Source organism: Balaenoptera physalus, assembly GCF_965194825.1.
Source record: "Balaenoptera physalus genome assembly, chromosome: 2".
NCBI classification, from domain to species: Eukaryota; Metazoa; Chordata; class Mammalia; order Artiodactyla; family Balaenopteridae; genus Balaenoptera; species Balaenoptera physalus.
The window spans coordinates 107,681,913-107,704,528 of NC_138883.1; the positions used below are offsets into that span (position 1 = coordinate 107,681,913).

Sequence of the window (22,616 nt, forward strand, 5' to 3'; positions counted from 1 at the left end):
AGAGTGGGCACCCTTGTCTTGTTCCTGATCTTAAAGGAGATGCTTTCAGTTTTTCATCATTGAGAATGATGTTGGCTGTGGGTTTGTCATTTATGGCTTTTACTATGTTGAGGTAGTTTCCCTCTAGGCCCACTTTCTGGATTTCTGGAGAGTTTTTATCATGAATGGGTGTTGAATTTTGTCAAAAGCTTTTTCTGCATCTGTTGAGATTATCATATTTTTTTTTAAAGTTCATAGCATATTTATTGTTAATGAATTTTTCCTAGTTAATATCTGAACAATATATACACTTACAAAATAAACATGATACCAGCTGCTATAGTACAGGTTTTCTTCTTTTTAAATTTTCTACATCTGTATTGTCATATTCCATGTGACCCAGTTCTCCTACCTCTTCCCTCTATTCTTATGACTTTGAAACCTTCAGCCAGGCAGCACTCCATGATGCCATTTGATACAAACACAATCATAAATACAAACACAAACTCAGGCACTTGGATTACAAGGCAATCAAATGGTTTTTATCCTTCAATTTGTTAATATGGTGAATCACATTGATTGATTTGCGTATATTGAAGAATCCTTGCATTCCTGGGCTAAACCCCACTTGATCATGGTGTATGATCCTTTTAATTTGCTGTTGGATTCTGTTTGCTAGTATTTTGTTGAAGATTTTTGCATCTATGTTCATCAGTGATGTTGGCCTGTAGTTTTCTTTCTGTGTGACATGTTTGTTTGGTTTCAGTGTCAGGGTGATGGTGGCCTTGTAGAATGAGTTTGGGAGTGTTCCTCCCTCTGCTATATTTTGGAAGAGTTTGAGAAGGATAGGTGTTAGCTCTTCTCAATGCTTGATGGAATTTGCCTGTGAAGCCATCTGGCCCTGGGCTTTCGTTTGTTGGAAGATTTTTAATCACAGTTTCAATTTCAGTGCTTGTGATTGGTCTTTTCATATTTTCTATGTCTTTCTGGTTCAGTCTTGGAAGGGTGTGCTATTCTAAAAATTTGTCCATTTCTTCCAGGTTGTCCATTTTATTGGCATTAGTTGCTTGTAGTAGTCTCTCATGAACCTTTGTATTTCTGCAGTGTCAGTTGTTACTTCTCCTTTTTCATTTCTAATTCTGTTGATTTGAGTCTTCTTCCTTTTTCTCCTGATGAGTCTGGTTAACAGTTTATCAATTTTATCTTCTCAAAGAACCAGTTTTTAGTTTTATTGATCTTTGCAATTGTTTCCTTCATTTCTTTTTCATTTATTTCTGATCTGATCTTTATCATTTCTTTCCTTCTGTTAACTTTGGGGATTTTTGTTCTTCTTTCTCTAATTGCTTTAGGTGTAAGGTTAGGTTGTTTATTTGAGATTTTTCTTGTTTCTTGAGGTAGGATTGTATTGCTATAAACTTCCCTCTTAGAACTGCTTTTGCTGCATCCCATAGGTTTTGGGTAGTTGTGTTTTCATTGTCATTTGTTTCTAGGTATTTTTTGATTTTCTCTTTGATTTCTTCAGTGATCTCTTGGTTGTTTAGTAGTGTATTGTTTAGCCTCCATGTGTTTGTAGTTTTTACAGTTTTTCTCCTGTAATTGATATCTAGTCTCATAGCATTGTGGTCAGAAAAGATGCTTGATAGGATTTCAGTTTTCTTAAATTCACCAAGGCTTGATTTGTGACCCAAGATGTGATCTGTCCTGGAGAATGTTGCATATGCACTTGAGAAGAAAGTGTATTCTGTTGTTTTTGGATGGAATGTCCTATAAATATCAATTAAGTCCATGTGGTCTAATGTGTCATTTAAAACGTGCATTTCCTTATTTATTTTCTGTTTGGATGATCTGTCCATTGGTGTAAGTGGGGTGTTAAAGTCATCTGCTCTTATTGTGTTACTGTCAGTTTCCCCTTTTACGGCTGTTAGCATTTACCTTATGTATTGAGGTGCTCCTATGTTGGGTGCATAGGTATTTACAATTGTTATATCTTCTTCTTGGATTGATCCCTTGATCATTATGTAGTGTCCTTCCTTGTCTCTTGTAATAGTCTTTATTTTAAAGTCTATTTTGTCTGATATGAGTACTACTACTCCAGCTTTCTTTTGATTTCCATTTGCATGGAATATTTTTTTCCATCCCCTCACTTTCAGTCTGTATGTGTCCCTACATCTGAAGTGGGTCTCTTGTAGACAGCATGTATATGGGTCTTGTTTTCGTATCCATTCAGCCAGTCTGAAGACACATACTTTTTGTTTCAAACATTCCTAGAATGTACTGCCCTAGAGTATCTGATTTTGGTTGGCAATTTTGGGGGGAAACTAGATGGTTTTAATATTCCTTGTTTTAGGGCAAAGTAAGCTCTGGCTGATAAGGCGGCATTGCTGTTTGGGTCTCTACTCTCTGACTCTTGCTGCCCAGGAGCTGTCTTACTTTCAGCTTTTCTCTCCACAGCCTGGAAGCAAGATGGTGTCCTCTGCTAAAGCCGCAGTGCCCACTGTCAGCGACCAGGCTGCGGCCATGCAGCTGAGCCAGTGTGCCAAGAACCTTGCCACCAGCTTGGCAGAGCTGCGTACCGCCTCGCAGAAGGCAAGTGGACCCTTGTCACGGCAGTTAGCTTGTCAGGAGTGGAGCTTTTAATTCCTTACTGTTGGTGTGACCAGGGTGCTCCCCAGGGCCTGAACACTGCCTGGCATATTTCTTGGTGCAGTTGTCCCTTTCATCTGCTTGACCACTAAATGTGCTCGTGTGGATTGGCTTTTGCCACTTTTAGCCGCTGTCTCCTCGACTTAGTTATCACCTTCTGGTTACAGATGACTTTGGTTAAACTATGCTAAGTTGCATACTTCCCCTCCTCCCCTGCCCTGGGACAAGCAATGCTCTATTTCTTACAGTCTTAGGGGACACCAGTCATCAGTTTCTTGGTGCCAGGTAAACTGTGGGCATAGTAAGTGATCATATCTTCCAGGTGTTATCTTGTGAGCTTAATAACATTATTTAGGCAGCAAATCTGTTTTGGAGGATCATCTATGTTATCTTTGCCCTGAAAGGTTTCCACCTCTTAAGTGGGAGCATTCACCTTAACAAGTTCCTCAATAGAACAGAACTGGGGATTAATGCATTTTTGTCTCTGAGATGTGTTAATTACCAAAGGGCCTCATTACTGTACTGTTTGATGTGGTATTAGCATGGAGTTCTAGCATGAATTCATTTTTCCTCATTGTAACAATCCCTTTATAGAAACAGGCAGCCTCATATATGAGCAAGGGAAGAAGGTTAGAAGCTGATTTGAATTTGTAATATAAACAGTGCACTACATCACCAAAGAAAAATATCTAGAGTTTTAGGTTATATCTAACAAAAGAGTTATTTTGAGCTCTCTTTCTCAAAGAGAGGTCCAGGGACCATCTGCACCGGAGTCACATGGGGGCATTTAGAATGCAGGTTCCTGGGCCTCACGTCTGAGCACCCCAGTCAGAATCTCTGGTCATAGAGCACAAACATCTGCATTTTCACAAGTCTCCTCAGTGACTGAACGACACACCCACGCCCAACAACTGCTTTGGAACAGTGAGCCCCGAAGTGGGGCTCAAGCAACGCTGTGCACTGGGTTCAGGAAGACTCTGTGAGAGCTTTTTATGATTTTAGTATATAGTTGTAAGGGTTAAGAATACAGGCTCTAAAATCAGACCACCTGCATTCAAATTCTCACCTTGCCATTGACTAATTTTGTGACCTGGGCAAGTTAATTAACCTCTCTTTGCCTCAGTATTGTCACCTAGTAATACTCACGCATAGAAATCAATCAAATAGTGTGTACTGCTGCTGTTGTTACTGTTATCTAAAAAGGAAAGAAGTTAAGATACACCAGTATTTAATATACTTGTATGTATATAATTTACTAACACTTACGTGTATAATTTATTAACATGCGTGTTGGGGGTGTGTGATCAAAGCATTTGGAGACCGCTGTTCTAGATGATCACAAGAATGAAGCAGTTTTTTTTAAAGTTTTTATTAAGGAGAAAAATCTTTCATAGCCTTCAGCATGGAACGATAATGGTTTACAATCTAGAAATTTGTAAAGAGATTCGGTAAGGTTGACATAGACTTGTCTGTAGAGTCCTGGGTTCATTTGTTTGTTCGTTCCTTCATCCACCCCATGCTTCCCAAGTTTTTGTGTGCACACATACTGTGCTAGGTGCCCCATGTCTAGAACCCAGACACAGTGAGTAAAGATCCTCTTAGTTTGAGAGGTAGTGCATTTCAGATATAAACAGCTTCAAGGAAAATTCAAGTATATCCAGTTATGAGACACACATAATTGACTATTTAGGGAACTTAGGACTGAGGTCCTGATTGAGCATGATTTTGTGCTCTCAGGAAATGCTTGTTACCCTTGCTTCCTATTGCTAGATTTGGAGAGTTGTTGGTTATATCGAGAAAGGCATTTCATATGTTGCAAGGTACTAGGGATGCTTTTCCCGAGCAGACTGTTGTGCACATATTCTCAACTCTGTTGACAGGCCCATGAAGCCTGTGGTCCCATGGAAATTGATTCAGCACTGAGCACCGTGCAGACCCTGAAGAGTGAACTGCAGGATGCCAAGATGGCTGCCGTGGAGAGTCAGCTGAAGCCACTCCCAGGGGAGACGGTAGGAGATGCTGGTGACAGCTGGGGTCTGGGGCTCTACCTCTGTTAGGATGTCAAGACATTTTTAGAGTTGGGGGGGAGAGGTGGTCAGTGTGTCTCAGTTTCAGGTGTTTTTAATGCAAAGCCCTAGAATAGCCACATTTCTCTAGAACAGTGTGATGATAGAGATGGCCCTGTGTGTACCTGCCTGGGGTGTGGCTGGGCATGACCAGGCATCAGTTCCTATTCATCCCTCTTTTCCATAAACAAGACCTGCTGACGTTTTGAGGCCAGTGCTCTAATCCTGCAGCCTTTTTCTGAAAAGAATGCCCAGTGCAGCTGGAGGAGCTATGTTTAGATCTAGGAGTTCTGGCTTCTTGGTCCAGGTTGTGTCATCCACTAGCTGTAGGCAAGTCCCAGTCTCCTCTATGTCTAAAGTATTTTATTTATGAAATGGGTGGCAATTAAGTTATAAAGTTAAACACAGAGTATATTTTCAACAGTCATGTTTTAAAAAAAAAAAAAAAAATTTCCATAGTGCAAGGCACTGGGGTGGGCAATGGCAAAGCACTTTACTCTAGTAAAGCCACAACAGCAAGTGGAATGTTGGCTCCAGAAATCTAATTTGATCACGTTATGATACCTCCTGATGCCTGTGCCAGGGTTTTCTTGGCTAAAATTTTACCAGTCGTCCTCATTTGTATGTACCTCCTTTCCCTCACTCCCGAACGTTACTAATAAAATAGCTTCATTTATTAAGCACCTGTTACGCAGTGTGTACACACACAGTCAGCCTAGTTTAGCCTGATAGTAACCTAATGAACAAGTGTTGTTCACCCCATTTTACAGCTGAAAAAAAAGAGGTGCCCTGTTCTCCTCAATGTTACCTGGCAGTCAGCATCAGAACCACGGGTTGAACCCAGATCTATAGGACTCCAAAACCCATGCCTTGATCTTTCACACTGAGAACTTTTACTCTTAACTACTGCTGCTCTTTGGATAAAAACTAAAAACTTTTAGGGTATAAAAGGACTACCAGAGCATCTAATTTACCATTGAACAATGCCTGGTATATAGGAAGCACTCGGAAAATATTTGTGAAATCAAGCTACCTCTAATTGTAAAAACCAGGAAACTCAGGAAGTCACTTGACTAAGGTGCCCCGGCTAAAGAGAAAGTCAGTATTGGCTTCTGGGCCAGCAGCTTTGCAAAGTGGTCCAGGTATCCCTTTGCAGACTTCTGTGCTCCAGGAGCCCATGACACATATTCTGCCTTCACATAAAACCACCGGTCAGTTAGAATGCAAGAAACATCATGTAATTTTTAAAGAAATCGTTTGCCCTAAACAAATGTGTGTACTGTGTTATACTGTTGGCTACAGTGGACCAGGCTCTGTTTTTTACTTGAAGGAAATGCCTCTCTTAGAAAACATGTTGTGGGGTTAAAACTGCATGCATTTCCTGAGGCTTTTCTGAACTCTCGCAGTGCACCTGAAAGTTCTCTTCCAAAATGTTGTCCTCATCTAGTAATTGAATAATTACCCTTACCCTAGGCCTTTATTGACTTTATTCTCTGAATTATTTATTCCATTGACAAAGCAAGATGACGTGCTCGTCATGGGAAGCAAGCTCTTTGCCCGTTTTCATAATCTCATTTACCATCCCAAACCTCTGTTCCTATTGCATTTCCTTCTGGTTAGAACTCCGCAAAGTATAATGATCAAATTGAACAATGTTAATGGTCCCACGTGCCAGGAAGGTGGAACAGCTGGATGTCTGCCCACTTCCTGCCAAGGCATAATTAATTCTCACTAAGGATTTGTTGCAGACTTTCTGAATTAGCTTCTGAAAGCATAATACTAATAGCTACCATTTGTTGAGTACCTACATTAACTCTCTGAAAACCTTCTGAGCTAGATACTGTGATCTCAGGACACAGAGACTTGGAGAGTTCAGTGACTTAACCCAATCTCTCACAGCTAGCAAGTGTGGGAAGGAAGCAGAGGGCAGGGTGTGAACTCATTTGTTTATCCTGAAGCCTGGGTTCTTTCCCCTCTATCACCCTACTTCTTCTTAGTGCCATTGGTGTATTAGGTGGGAAAGAGTTGAGGCCCAAAGTTTGATCTGCATTATTTGGGGGCTAAGACTTTAGTGGGTGATTTGCCTCTTCTAAGCTGTCTTCCTCCTTGAATATTCTTACAGCTGGAAAAATGTGCTCAGGACCTGGGAAGTACATCTAAAGCAGTGGGCTCCTCCATGGCTCAGCTCCTGACCTGTGCTGCTCAAGGCAATGAGCACTACACAGGTGAGACTCACACCCTTCGTGATGCCCTGAGGCCAGGTACAGACCACTGGGCTGGTGCGGGGAGTTTGTTGATTTGACAATGAACCTGACTTTTTTATTTCAGCAGTTCAACACACATTTTTCAAGCACTTTCAACATGCTTGTTACTGGGCTTGATGCTAAGCATACAAAGACTAATCAAATATGATTCCCCCAAACTATTTGAGTCACCCCTATTAGACTATAAGCAGATGGTTATTATAGACCTCTGCAACTGTGTATGTCTCTTGAAATCCCACTAAAGGAGAGAAAGAAAGAAAAATCAAAGAAAATGAGAGAGAAGAAAACAAATAAGATCTCAATGAAGTTGTCGAAGGTGGAAGGAGACAGATGAGTGGTAACTGAGAGACCCCAATAAATAAAAACCTAAAGGTGTCCAGGGATAGGGAAGCCAACAAGAAACAAGCTGATTGGTGCTGCAAAACTCTGGGAGGGTTTGAGCCCTGGAGGCACCAGGTACCCCTGAACCAGGAGTACTGTATAAGGAACAGAATGTATAAGGAAAAATACCTGGTGATACAAAAAAAAAAAAAGAATGTCATCATAGTAGGAAGTCTGTTTCTATCTAAAATGGAGACATCAAGAAGTTTCAGTATTAGCCCATTACTTGAAAATGAGAACTACATCAGGACTTCCCTGGTGGCGCAGTGGTTAAGAATCCACCTGCCAGTGCAGGGGACACAGGTTCGAGCCCTGGTCTGGGAAGATCCCACGTGCCACGGAACAACTAAGCCCATGCGCCACAACTACTGAGCCTGTGCTCTAGAGCCTGTGAACCACAACTGCTGAGCCCACGAGCTGCAACTACTGAAGCCCGCGTGCCTAGAGCCTGTGCTCTGTGACAAAGAGAAGCCACCGCAATGAGAAGCCCACACACCACAACGAAGAGTAGCTCACCACAACTAGAGAAAAGCCCACCTGCAGCAATGAAGACCCAACACAGCCATAAATAAATAATTAAATAAATCCATCCATCCATCCATCAGAAGAAATCTTAAAGAACTGAGTGACTCTATAAGTAGGAATCAGGTGAAGAGGAGATGGATTGTTGCTTTTGTTATATAGTAGTACGGCTTGAATTTTTTTTTTTTTTTTGAAATATACATTACTATTAAAGAATAATATACATCCAGAGGAGAGCATAAGTCCTAAATGTATATCTTCATGAGTTATCCCAAATTGAATGCACCTGAAAAACCCCCACCAAGATCAAGTAATGAGCATTTTTGGCATCCCAGGGGAATTGCTGGGTCTTAGGCTGTGCGGCCACTCAGCTACAGTCCTTCCTGCAGTATCTGAAAGTTCCACTTGTTCTACATCCTGGTCACCACATCTGCTTTGTCAATATTAGCCTCTCTGTTGAGTGTGTAGTAGAATCACATTATGGTTTTAGTTTGCATGTCCCTGAGGAACAGTGCAGTTGAGGATATTTTCAGTTTATCAGGCATTTGGATACCTTCTTTTGTGAAGCATCTCTTCATGTCTTTTGCCCATTTTTTTAAAATATGAGTTTTCTGCCTTTTCCTTATTTATTTGCAGGAGTTAGTTGTCACATATGTATGTATGTCTTGTATCTTGTGGCTTACCTTTTCACTGTTTTAGAGGTGTTTCTTGATAAACAAAACTTAAATTTTATATAGTCCAATTTACACTTCTCCTTTATGGTTAGTGTTTTTGTGCCCAATTTAAAGATTTTGCTTCTCCAAGTCATGAAGATATTCTCCTCTGTTATAGTCTAAAGGCTTTGTTGTTTTACTTCCGTATTTAGAACTACGATCCACCTGGAATTGAGTTTTATATGTGGACAAACAGGGTCCTAGCGTAGTTGTTTTTGCACCAGCGCATCCGTCCATTTGACCCAGCACCGCTTTCTGAAGCGACCCTCCTTTCCCCAACGGTCTTGAGGGCCATTTCATTATAAATTAAGGGCATAAATGTGTCAGTTTCTGAACTTTTGCTTCTTTTTCATTGCTTTAATTGCCTGGTCTTACCTTAGTACCATACTTTCCTAATCATTGCAGTTTTATACTAAGTGTTAATATCTGATAACGTGAGTCCTCTGACTTTGTTATTCTTCCTCAAGTTAGTGCTGACTTTCCTTGACCCTTTGTATTTCCACATCTATTTTAGAATCAGCCTGCCCATTTGTACCCTCCCCCCAAAAAAAACCCTTTCGCTTGTTTTTTTGTTTGTTTTTTGATCGGCGTTACCTGAATCTGGGGATAACTGAAATCTTTACATTACTGAGTCTTCTAATCTGTGAATGTGGTATATCTCTACATTTATTTAGATTTCCTTTCTCTCAATACTGTTTTATAGTTTTTTGCATAGAAGTTTTTGTTTTCATTATAGTGTGCATCATAAATCTTGTCCCATCCTTTTACTTTCAGTTTTTCTCTATGCTTATATTTAATGCATGTGTATGCATGCATACCTATGCGTATCATGTAGTTGTCCTTTCAGAGGGGGAGGAGTTGTTTGTTGGTGTGACAGTATTTTCCTTTCAATTGGAGTATTTGGTCTGTTTATATATAATGTAATTACTGATATATTGAGGTTTGAATTTGTCATCTTACTATTTCTTTTCTGTATGTCCTACCTATCCTAGGTTCCTTTTTCTCTCCTTTCTTGCCTTCTTTCAGATTTATATGTGCTTTTTAAAATCTATTTCTCTTCCCTTGATTAGTTTATTAGTTGTACATTCACTGCCTATTCTTGAACAATTTTTTTAAAGTATAATATAAGTTAGTATGTTTACCTCTTCCTGGACAGTGCAAGAATCTTGGGACACTTAAACTTCATTTACCTTTCTTCCAACTCATTCATTGTTGTTGAGTGCTTTAATTCTACATATATTTAACCTCCTCAATACCGCCTCAAAGTTGTTTCATAGTCAGTATTGATTAAATGCTCCTCCATATTGACCTTTCCATTGCTGTTCATTCCTTTCTGCATCACAATGTGTTTCCACCTGGGATTATTTCCTGTCTGCCTAAAGAACTCCCTGCATTAATTCCTTTAGTGTGAGTCTGCAGTGACCAATTCTTTCAGTTGTCGTTTGTTTAAAAATGCCTTTGTTTAGCCTTTATTTTTGGTAGATAATTTTACGTATTGTAAAATTTTAGGTTGGCAGTTATTTTCTTCCAGCATTTGAAGATGTTATTCCGTTGTCAGCATTTGAAGATGTTATTCCGTTGTCTTCTGGCTTCCTTTATTTCTGTTGTGAAGTCAGCTGTCACTTTACTCTTCCACAGGTAATGTGGTTTTAGTTTTCCCCTCTACTACTTGTTTTTTGAATTTTCTCAGTCTTTGGTTTTCAAGCACTGTGCCTAGAGGAGTTTTGTTTTGTGTCATTTTGCCTATTTATCCCACTTTGGGTTTTAGTACTTCTTAAAGATGGGATTTGCTGTCTTAGATCAGTTTTGGAAAACTCTCAACCGCTATATCTTCAAATGTTGCTTCTGTCCCATTTTTTTCTCTCCTCTTTGTACACTCCAGTTACCCCCTATGTTAGATATTTTCACTGTTTTGTGTGTCTCCTATGCTCTTTTCTATATTGGCCATAATTTTTCTTCTCCATGCTTTATTCTGTGTGGGTTTTTTTTGGACTTATCTGCAGCTCACTATTCCTCCTACCTTCAAACTCTTCTATTGAGTTTTTAATTTTAAATGTCATATTTTTCAGTTTTATAATAACCTTTTGATGGCTTTCTTGTACTTTCCATTTCTCTGCTGAAATTCTCTATCTCGTCATCTAATTTCTTCAACATAGTTTTTACATTTACTTAAAGTCCAGGTTCAATAACTCCAATGTCGGGATCACTTACGGGCGTCTTGTTATCTGTTTCGTTTTCTGGGTTTTTTTTTCTCTTCTTGGTTTTCAACTATTGACCTTATCTCCTGATGTTTCTGATTTTTTTTAAATTTAATGCTAATCATTGGTATTTACATTGTAGAAATAATTTGAGGCTCTAGATTGTGTTTTCTTCCGTACAGAGGATTAATCTTTTATTTTAGCAGGTGGTTAAAAATGGAGAAGATCACCGTAATACGAGCGGAACCGAACTGATTGGATATTGCAAAGTCCATTTCCAGTTTACCTTGTAGGGTGTAGCTCTTTGTGCCTCCTGTCTAAACATCTGTGATGCTTATGAGGGCCATTCTGATTGTTGAGCTCAGAACTATGCTTCTTTTATCTTCCCATCCCCATGCGATTTCAGAAAGTTTTGCTCAGCCTCTCAGTTTCTGGGCAACAGTTTACAAATTAGAAAATGCCTTGAGGGGGAAAGCAGTGTTGTACTCACTTCTCTGTACTTTCTTTCTCTTCCAAGGTCTTGGCTTTCTTTACCTTGGTTCCTTGGTATCTCTCCAGTGCCTTCAAACAGATGTTTTGTCTATATTTTTCCAGAGTTTCTAGTTGTTTCTCTGAGGGGGGAGGGTTCATCTGCTGTAAGTTATTCTTTCCATCACTATAAGGAAAATCCTCTTTGGTTCTTCAAAAACTGTGTATATTTATTACTTTGAAAATAAGAGCACAATAGGAACACAAAAAGAGTTATCACGGCATAGTGTAATATAGTACCTACAACAGTAAGAATGTACAATTCTGTCCTCATGAGAGGGTGAGGGAACGTTCCAAAGCAGAACTGACACCTGATCCGGGTTTTAAGGATTATTACGACTCACTTAGCATTCAAGGAGAAAGAAAAGTATATGTAAATTCTTAAAAGCTTAGGGCATATGAGAGATGTAGTTTCAAGAATTTCTACACATTCCTGAAATCTTGCCAGATTTTGTGTAGATGATGAAATGGATTTTTAATGAAGGAAAGACTGCTTTACAAGTTACGTCATCCAATACTGATAACATCCAGGATGACAGACTGTCTAGTTGATATCTGAAAAACAACCTAGAAGTAGCCCCATTTCATTTTGGCAGGCGCCAACTAGGTGGTGGTGGACTTGGGAACAGCATATGTGAAGTCCCAAAGGCAGGAGAAGAAGGCTGATGAAATGAAGTGAGAAGGATCCAAGTAAAAGTCAAGGAGGTAGGGAGTAAGAAGATAAGGCTGGGAAGGTCGGCTGGGGTCAGATCTTAAAAGGCCTCATAAGCCAATTTAAATAAATTGAAATTGAAGCTCAGAGCTTGTGAAAATACTGAAGAATTTGCATCTATGGACACAGTCTCGATCGCCCTTAATGCACTTTGCCCTTCTTTTCATGCGCTGATAAATTGGAGGGAAACAAAGTTGGAGGCAGGGAGACCAGTGAGAAGGCTGTTGCATTCATCCAGGTAAGAGTTGTTAGTGGCCTATAGTGGAGATGAAGGATGGATTAAAGAAAAAGAGACCTCACGGTTGTTGGTGATGGATTAGAAGTTGGTAAGAATGGGAATAAGGAAAGCAACACAGACAGCTCTAAGTTTAGTCTGATAGCTGAACGAAGAGTTGTATGAATCAATGTGATGGAGACACAGGGTCACTGGCAGGCATGTTGAGGGCTGGAGTTTAGGGATGCCAGGTTCAACTTTATTATTATTATTATTTTTTTTTTTTGGCTGCCCTGGGTCTTTGTTGCGGCACACGTGCTTTTCGTTGCGGCACATGGGCTTCTCTGAGTTGTGGCACGTGGGCTCAGTAGTTGCAACTCATGGGCTTAGTTGCCCCACAGCATGCCGGGTCTTAGTTCCCTGACCAGGGATCGAACCCACATCCCCTGCATTGGAAGGCGGATTGTTAACCCACTGGACCACCAGGGAAGTCCCAGGTTCAACTTTAAATGGATTCAATTTGAAATCCCTGCAGGATATCCACGGAGAGGTGCCCATTAGGCAGCTGGATATTTACCTCTGGAACTCAGTAGAGAAGTCTGGGCTGGAGATAAATATTTCTAAATGTTTAATAAAATGATAATGATTGAAACCATGGGGGTAGCTAAGTTTGCCTAAGGGAGAGTGGTAGAGTGAGAACAATTTTATCAGATATAACCCTGTGGAACCCAAGTATTTCAGGAGAAGGCTGAGCGTTAGAAATCCTTGAAAGAAACGAGAACATGCAGCCTTGGAGAGACCATGGAAACCAGGAGAGAGGGATGTCTCTCGACTCACAGAGATAATTGCTGCCTGGAAAGACACTGCAGAGAGGGACTTAAGAAGCATCCACTGGCTTAAGGAAAAACAAGGTCACTGCTCTCCCTGTTGAAGGCAATTACAGGAAAGTTGAAGAATGGATGGGAAGCAGGGAGAGAGCACGAGTGTGGACAGCTTCTCCCTGGGTGTCAGTTCCCTCGTCCACACCTAAGATGCTTGGGATACTCAGAAGTTAACACATGAGCTGCCACTGGACTAGCTTCTAATGCAGATGTGGTTTTATTTGACCAGTACAGTGTTCAAAACGCATTTCTTCTCGGCTGAGTACAGTTACATAGACAGAACCCTTTCCAGATCCTTTGGTACAGATTAAAAACTCTTGCATACTTGCTTTTTACCTTGTGCGCTTGATACGTGGTCTAATGCTGTCTACACACAATCTCGTGAATTCTGATCAGGAGTAATTACTATTACAAAGAATTCCCCTGTATTTCATGTGACTAATGTGTCTCCTTAAGACTGTTGCTGAATGTAATTTGAGATCTAGACGGCAGCAATACTGTGAACGTCCTCTGTGTCTTCCAAGGATTGTGGTTATTGAAGCAGGGAGTCTGCTTCAGTGTTTCCCGCTGGCAGTTCTGGGGTGTGTTGCACCCTTGACTACAGGAACAATTTTGGGGGGGAGGGTGGTGATTGCTCGGAGATATGACTGATGATTCTCATCATTACCATTGAGAATATTGCTGTGAATTCAGCCACGTACAGCCTTGGATGTTCATTGGGCTCCCTGGCATCTGGTGGCCTTGTTTCATCCTTTTGTTGGTGTGGCTTCCACTTTCCGGGAAACCTAATCCCTCCAAAGAGGATTCTTGATGTGCCTTGAGATTTCATAGTGAGTCTTCAGCAGAAAACACGTGGGGTGGATATACCTCGGCTTTTGGAATTCCGCTCTTCTGGTTTCTGCCTTTTGGAAAAATTGTCTGAGTCTATAAAAGGCTTTTCAGTAAATAATTTTTTCATGAACATGACTTTTCTAATTGCATATGATAAATGTTTTATTCTTCCAAAATAATACAACTCAAATAGAAATAGATTCAAGAGTCCACGTGGTAAAGAGAAAGGCAAGAGGAGAGGTCTAGAAATCACAGCCTAGAATTTTCAGTGGTCACAGCTGTGATCTCAGCCTCTCTTATAACCTGTAGGAAACTGAGACCCAGAGGGAAAAGGCGGCAGCAGTTTAGTCCACACAGCTGGTCAGCAGCAGAGCTGGATGAGGTCTTAACCACACCTGGTGGGTGCCCTTCTGAGCAAGGATGTCCTTCCACCCTGTGCCAGAAGCTTCAGCATAATATGAATCGGGAGATTAGGTTTGACATAAACACACTACCATGTATAAAATAGATAGCTCCTGGGAACCTGCTGTATAGCACAGGGAGCTCAGCTCAGTGCTGTGTGATGACCTAGATGGGTGTGATACAGGGGGTGGGGGAAGGTCCAAGAGGGAGGGGATATAGATGATTCACTTTGTGGTACAGCAGAAACTAACACAACATTGTAAAGCAATTATACTCCAGTAAAAAACAAACAATAAAACCCTCCTTGATGTCTCCAAAAAAAAAAAAAAAAAAATGCAGTGACTCTTCTCTTTGGCTTTTTTCTCTCCTTCACCTTGGCTTTACTTATCTTTATGCTTTCTCCTCTGCCATATAAAACACTTTGTTTAAAATGTGTTCATTCCACTTGCTGCGCTCGGAAGTGCCATGTGATAAGTGGTAAATTGGCAGCTTTGTAATTTGCCTTGATTAGATTGTAGAGTTATGTCCCAGTTATGTGACTTCCTAAATATTTACAGATGAGCCAGTCTGCAACGCTGGGAAGTTGTTTTATAGATCCCCAGGGCCTTTTGTGTTCTTTCTTGTATTTCGGTGCCTCATCCCTAGTAAAGAGAGGACCACCTGCTGCGTCTGTGCCCACTCAGCTGAAGCAGCGGCGGTAAAGACCACGCTCAGGGGTGCCTAGAGACCATCCAGCCGAAGGCTTTAGATATAGTCGCCTCAAAGTGTAGTGAGAGAGCAAGTCATCTGTGAATTTTTCATGCGGATGTTGTATGTTCTAGCAAGAATCCCTTGTAGTTCTCTATCCCAGAGAACACTGTGCAGAGTCTGACCCCGAAGTTAAGAAACTAAGAAACCTCAGATCTAAAGGTGTGTCCATGGACAAGATGCTTCTCAGCGCTGGTTCTCATCTGAAATGGTTCGATGAGATGAGTTTTGAGGCTGGCTATTCTGCGGTTCCCCTGGTTCTAGGAGCCTTTTGTTACGTGCCTTGGCATTTCCAGTCTCCTTCCTTTTCTTGGGTGCGCCAAGCACTAGGTACCATGTAGGAAGGCGCCTCTTCTTTCTATGGGAGGTGGCGCTGTAGTTTTTAAGGACTAGTTTATATTCATAGTTTATCACCGAATCCCATCATCTTTAGAAGTGAATTTAAAGATGAGCAGGCACTTCGCAAAAGAGGATGTCCAAACAGCCACTGAGTGTATGAAAAAGTGCTCAACATCGTTGCTCACTGGGGATATAAGAATTAAACCTCAGTGAGTGGCGGTCCAGCGGTTAAGACTCCACGCTTCCACTACAGGGAGCATGGTTTTAATCCCTGGTCGGGGAACTAAGATTCCTGCATGCAGTACACCCACCAGAACTGGATAAAATAAAAAATCTAACACTAGTAAGTTTGGGCCAGGACGTAGAGCAACTGTAACTCTCATATAGTGCTGGCGGAGTGTATAATGGCAAAACCATTCTGAAGAAGTGTGGTAGTGTCCTCCAAAGCTAAATATATGCTTACTCTATGACCCAGCAATTCAGGTCCTAGATTTAAATCCAAGAGAATATGTCTACCTAAACACAGGGATGAGAACTTTTCCGGTAGCTTTATTCATAAGAGTCCGCACAGGAAACAATCCCCAAATGTCCAGCAACAGAAGAATGGATAAGTAGATGTTGCTGTGTTCCTATAATGGAATACGACGCAGCAAGAAAAAAGCAGTGTACTGCTATGCATAACAGCATGGGTGAATCTCACAGCATTATGGTCAGAGAAAGAAACCAGACACAAAAGTATACATACAGTGTGGTTCCATCAACCCGTAGTTTAAGAACAGGTAAAACTAGTCTAAGGTGATAAAAGCTAGAATAGGGATTACTTCCAGTGTGAGAGGACATTGACTGGGAAAGGGCACAGGTGATGGAAATGTTCCGTCTCCACATGGATGGCAAGATACGTGGGTGTACACATTGGTACAGATTCAGTGAGCTGCCCAGGGAGACTCGTTCACTTTGTTGCATGTAAGTTATGCCCCAATAAAAATGACTGGAAAGAAAAGTGCATTTGAATGGTTCATCTGTGAGTTTGATACTATGCACTTGGTATTTTAGGTCTAGGGACGGAGTAGTGGGAGTGACAGGAACCAGAGGGAAATGGTTTTTAGCGTGGCATTTGTTGTAACGGCCCTCTTGGAGCAGCCCAGAGCCAATGGCTTGAGCTACTTCTTTGAGAAGGACATCAATTCAAATTTTATAAAAAGCAATTTGGAGCCCACCTGTGCCAGGCACTGTCCAAGGATTCTCTCCTTCCTAGAAGGCTCTAGTTTAGAGGCTTACCCCCAAGTAAAAGTGTAACTTTTGGATGGAATCTAATAGAAAGTCTGGCGGGCTCTTTTTTTTTTTTTTTTTTTTTTTTTTTTATCCCCAGGGGTTGCTGCTCGAGAGACGGCCCAAGCTCTGAAAACGCTGGCCCAGGCCGCCCGGGGAGTGGCTGCATCTACGAGTGACCCCGCGGCTGTGCGTGCCATGCTAGATTCCGCCCGGGACGTGATGGAGGGCTCGGCCATGCTCATCCAAGAAGCCAAGCAGGCCCTGATCGCACCTGGAGATGCGGAGAGTCAGCAGAGACTAGCCCAGGTAAGGCCCAGAACTGGCAGTCAAGGTCATCACTGAGGTGGACGCATGGACAGGCTGTTGCCCGGTGTGAGCAGTTTTGGAAGCCTTGCCTGGTAGCCCCCATAACGTGAGACGTGCTTAATTCCATCAACAGAAAGTATGGGGGGCTTTGTTGAGACCTGCTGTTAGAACGTGAAGGACCTGGACACAGCATGTCTGTTTTGGGCCTGTGTGTGCTTACGTATATCCCTCTTCCTAGCCTGGGAGGTGAGGTAGATTTGCTTGGTTTAGCTACTCAGTGCTTTAAACTCTCTCTAGTTCCTCTTCAGATGATTCCTACCAGAGAGCGTAGACAGGGAGCCTCACACATCCTTAAAAGGCAGCGTGTGGGCAACTCCAAGTTGGTCTGGAAGTGCTCAGAACATTCCGCCTGCCCTTGGGCAGGGCGAGGTGTGGGATGATGGCACCAGAGGGTCGCTGAGCATAAGTCCATCCCAGGGCAGGCTAACTGTGATCCAAAGGGCTCAGGGCCTCCTTCCACCTCAGGACCTCTGCAGGGCTCTCTAGAAGGGAGCTATTTCTCTTCCTCTTGGTGTCGGATATCTTTGTTTCAGAACCTGACAGAATGTTCGGGATTTGTATTTGAGCCACAGTCAGGACTTGGCCTGGCCTTGGGAGCAGGTAGGGTGTGCTGTATCACTGTGTCAGACCCTGTGCTAAGATAGGATGTTAACCCCAGTGAGAGGCCTAGATGAGGAGATTTATCAGTAAACAGTGTCACGTCCATGCTGGCAGATCAGTTCCCCATCTCTTCTAGCTCTGCATACTGTCACTGCTCACTCCCAACACATGTGCAAGAATGTTTGCCCCGAAACCTGCTTTCTGATGGGACTTTTCTCCCTCTGTGTATTCAGGTGGCCAAAGCCGTCTCTCACTCCTTGAATAACTGCGTGAATTGCCTCCCTGGGCAGAAGGATGTGGACGTGGCCTTGAAGAGCATCGGGGAGTCGAGCAAGAAGCTGCTGGTGGACTCGGTGAGAGGTGTTGGCTCGGGAAGGGGCACCTGGGGGACTGGTCTCACCTTAGGTGTGGGTGGAGTCTCCTCCCCTCTAGGGGACCTCTGAGCAGCTAGCCTTTCCCTTAGGAGTCCTGTTTTTCCTGCGGATTTGCCTTTTCCTTGTTTTGCTTTCTGATCAGCCGAGTTCCCAGGTAGAGCTTCTAAAGTTGACTTTTTCTTTGAGCCCATGTTGCTGTTTGCTCTCGGGTCATCCCAGTAAGACAGGAATGGGGGGAGGGGGTATATGATCATCTAACTTCTTATCAGGACATCTCAGGCAGTGGCAATCAGGCGATAAAGGGATACAAGTGTGAGCAGTCTGTGGAATTTCACTTGGGGGCCTGTTCCCTTCCCTGTTTTGTGAGTCCCCTTTGCGGGTACTTGGCCTTGTTCATCTTTGGTTCTTCTCTGCCTGGTGCCTGGCATATACCAGGTATGCAAGCAATGGGTGTGGTGTGACTAATATCTAGCTTAACTCTCTGGAACTTTTCACAAACAGTTACAGTTCTGCTAGTGGCACTTCTGTGGAAAAGCTATTCAATATATTGTTAGCAAAGAACAACTGATGAATAAAATTGATGGCTATTAGTTTAGAAAACTAGGATTTAAAGTTTCATAGCATCTGCCTTTTAGTTCCAGAAAGCTAAACCTTTGAGAGTTTCCATCTGAGAAACCCAAGATAGAGTGCTGGCTCAGAGAGTGGATCCCGAGTCAGACTGCCCAGGTGTGAATCCTGGCTCTGCCACTTAGGAGACCAGAAGCCTGAGGAAAGCTGTCCTTACCATTTTTAGGTCCACTATGTCTAGCGCTGAATAGGTGTTCAAGGGAATGTATATATTTTGAAGGTCAACCTTAACAAGGGTTCAGACCACACAGAGCCTTTTAGTCTAGATGACTCACAACTGCATCCCAGGAGAGTCTGTCTTCTTCCCTCTGCAACATACTACCTTTGTTTCTCCTACGCAAAGTAGAACTTCTCCTGCAACGTGCCTTCTCTTCCCATAGTTACCTCCGAGCACGAAGCCTTTCCAGGAAGCCCAGAGTGAACTGAACCAAGCAGCGGCCGATCTGAACCAGTCTGCAGGGGAGGTGGTCCATGCCACTCGGGGCCAGAGCGGAGAGCTGGCCGCAGCCTCCGGGAAGTTCAGTGATGATTTCGATGAATTCCTCGATGCCGGCATTGAGATGGCGGGCCAGGCTCAGGTGAGGCTGGTGTGGCTGAGTGGAGTTGACCCTTGCCCCTCTCGACTCTGGTGGACCGTCGGCCCCTGAGGCCAAGTGGCAAATAGGAGCAGGGAAGCTGTGAGCAGCCCACACCTTTACACTGTCTTTGCTGGTCAGAGAGCTCCATGAGCTCACAGGAATGGCATTCCCAAAGATGCTATTAGCTTATGTGTCAAGTTCTTCCTGGAGATGACGGATAACTTTTCCCACGATCCTCCAACAGAACTCATCATTTTATTTATGCTTTTTGGAGGGAGGGCAGCTCTGCATCCTGTACTTCAAATGTGGTATAATACTGTAAAAACTCATGTATTTGAAGTTCGGGGAGTCCTTTTGAAAAGGCTGTGTCTGATCCTGAGTGTCAAGTGATTCAAACTTACCTCCTTCAGATGAACAGATAAACCCCTTGTTTAGAACAAGGGAGGGTGACTGGTCTGGTGTCAGCTTATGGAGCTGGTTTTTTTTTCTTTGCGAGCTCCTGTGAACTCCCTAAAAGTGGTACCCAGGGTGTTTTTTACTCTGTTATATACAAAGGGTTGTTTCTCGGATGGCAGGCCAGGTGAGAAATGTATCCTTTCCAGAGTCGGGAGCTTCTGGGATGCAGTCAGCTCTAAATGTCCAGACAGTGACGGTCGTTTGTGCCAGGCTGAGATGGACAAGCCCCTTGATAACTCCAGCGTTGTTGAGCAAGATGCTGGAGTCGTGGCCCTGTCTGTGTGCTCTCTCGCTCGCTCTCTCCCTCCCGCCCGCATTCATGCCCACACTTGTGAGACAGCACAGCTCTTGGCTGACCCACTAGGGCTGGATTTCTGTCCTGTTGTGTGCATCTTGGTCCGGATATCTGTTTGGGGAACGGTAGACACTGGGCAGAGTCTCGACAAGTTAGGCATCTGCAGACTAATTGGACTTAATGCAATCTAGACAGATACCTGCTTCCGTTTCAAGGTGCTGCTCCTAGCTCTGAATGCCGCCTAGGAGAAATGGACAGCCCCTAATTACTCTGGCTCCTTTTGACCTTCCAGACGAAAGAAGACCAGATCCAAGTGATAGGGAACCTCAAGAACATCTCGATGGCATCCAGCAAGCTGCTGTTAGCTGCCAAGTCTCTCTCTGTAGACCCAGGAGCACCCAATGCGAAAAATCTCCTGGCCGCAGCTGCAAGGTAAGAGTGGAACAAAATGGGCGTTCATGTGTGGTTAAATAACGTCAGTTGCAAGATCCACCTGACATCCTGCTGCTTTGCTGAGCGAAGAGGTAGTGCTGACCTTCTGTTGTCAGAGTTGGAGGCGAGAGTGACAGAGATGCTGGTGTCTTATTAAATGGGCTCATTTGCATGCGCTTTCTCCACTAAAGATGCCTTCTGTCTCCTCTTAAAGCCTTTTCAGGAGGACTTGCTTAGTCTTGAGGCCCCCACTGATGTATAAACATAGTGGCTTAGATTTTTTTGAAAGTAGTATTACTATCTTTCAGATTATGGAAGTAATATAAGTTCATTAAAAAGAAATCAGAAGATGCTGAAAAGTATAAAAAAACCGACACTCAACTAGCCATTCAACATTTCTTGAGTCTTATTATGTGCCTGGCACCAATGTTAATTAGATGGATTTAAACATGTTCACTTCGTCATGTGCAGAAGGGCTCTAGCTCAGAATGAATGGGGTGGTGGGGAGGAGTAAATTGTTTTTGGAAATATGTTAAAACATGAATCTGAACTTGGGGTAAGGTCGACGTTCTTCTTTCCTGTTGTTTTCACCTGAGGAAGTGGGTCATACAAGACAATTTCTGCTCCAGGGCCATTCTGGCCATTTAGTTCAATAACTAGTGATGGAGTGCTGGTAGCTGGAGAAACTGCAGTGACAGCCCAGGAAAATTTTATATTGACAATCCCACATTCGTATTCCTGAACCGAGAGGGTAGGGTATTTTATTTTCCTGTGGCAGTGTTGGCCTGTTTTCGTAGCATTTCTTGATATCACTTTATATGTAGGAAAACTAACAGCAGTGAGAGATTAAATGCAAGACAATTAGGACACGTAGCATAATTGGAAACATTTTCAAAATGTGCAGATTAGTGATTTTTAAATCACATGGCTTGAATTCTACTTAAATTTTTTTAAACTTGGTTTTGTTTGCTTATTTGTTTTTTAATGTCTTTATCTCTCCTGGCTTTTTTTAAGTTGTTAGGATCAGGAGACCTGAATTCTAGTACAAGCTTTAGTGCTTGACTAACTAGGTTACCTTGGTCAGGTCACTCAACCTGTCTAAACGTTCCCATTTGCGAAATAGGGATGTGTACAGATTACATTGTCCTTGAGCTCTGTTCAGTTCTCGATATATAAAGTAGCATGATACCACTGGTTAAAACCTGTCTCTGGTCTCCTCTTTGCTTGTAGTGTTATTTTTTTTTTATGGGGGGGGTTAGGTAATTTCAGAGCAGTTGCCTTCAAAACCTTTGAGTTTCTTCATTTATTCCCAGATACATACTTTACCTTCAAACGATAGCTAGAGCCACTAGGTGATGGGAAAAATATCCTCACATCTCCCCACCTCCATCTTATGCTTTGTTTGTGATTGCTCCATTAAGTGAGTGCCCTCCTGGGGTCGTGGTGGGGATGAAGAGGGACAGTGATGTCTTCTCTGTTGTGCAGCTGTTTCTGATCTAAAACCCTCTTAATCACTCTTTTTTCCTACAAACAACCTTTGGGCAAGGCAACTAATGTTGCCAGGTATCTGAACTCAGATGTTTTTCATTATCTTAAATTTTTCACATCATTTCAAAATTACAGTTTCCAACTTAGAGCGTGTTGTCGACTCTCTTAAATTGTGGGAATGAGGGGAGAGTATAAATTGGCCTTTTGAAAGCCCGGTACAGAAGGGAATCCAGGACCTGAAAGCATGCTGCTGGTGTCCTGGCTCTGTGAGTGTCTGGATGCCCCCTGGTGGTGACATTGAGGAAGGGACCTGGAGGCGAGGTAAAAAAGCTTTCTTTGCCTCGGTCTATCCTGGCTTTCAGCAGTTGACAGAATTCCCAGCCTGATGGTTTCATAGCCAAGTCAGCACTCAAGAATCATCACGTGAACTGATAGTCTTGGGCTGGAACAGCTGCAGGAAGTTGCTGGCCTATTCTCCTTGGCTTCTTGGCCCATGCTGGCAAGCTCTGCTCCCTGGGGTGATTTCCCAGCGGAAGCTCCAGCCAGGTCAAGTGAGTCAGGCAGCTCCCCTTGGAGGGTAAAGCTCTGCCCACCTGGGGTGCCTTCATTCATTCTCTTGTTACTTCATTTGTTCATTAAACAGATTTTTACCACATGCCTGATAAGGGCCCGGCCCAGCACTGGGTGCTGGGCACACACTGTAAGACT

General features: G+C 42.8%; 1 protein-coding gene across 8 annotated transcripts in view; it reads left to right on the plus strand.

The window, feature by feature from the left end:
- The window catches only part of TLN2 (talin 2), a 447,219-nt gene that overhangs the window by 322,478 nt on the left and 102,125 nt on the right, over positions 1–22,616 (plus strand). For 5 of the 8 annotated variants that reach the window (XM_082444639.1, XM_082444638.1, XM_082444643.1 and 2 more), the window contains 7 exons: positions 2,431–2,565; positions 4,503–4,631; positions 6,811–6,949; positions 16,790–16,998; positions 17,892–18,011; positions 19,040–19,237; positions 20,281–20,420. In XM_082444639.1, the coding sequence (XP_082300765.1) occupies positions 2,431–2,565; positions 4,503–4,631; positions 6,811–6,949; positions 16,790–16,998; positions 17,892–18,011; positions 19,040–19,237; positions 20,281–20,420 (1,070 nt within the window). Of the gene's footprint in view, positions 1–2,430; positions 2,566–4,502; positions 4,632–6,810; positions 6,950–11,976; positions 12,000–16,789; positions 16,999–17,891; positions 18,012–19,039; positions 19,238–20,280; positions 20,421–22,616 lie in introns of those variants that run through there. The other 3 variants (XM_082444642.1, XM_082444644.1, XM_082444645.1) reach the window with 2 other exon arrangements.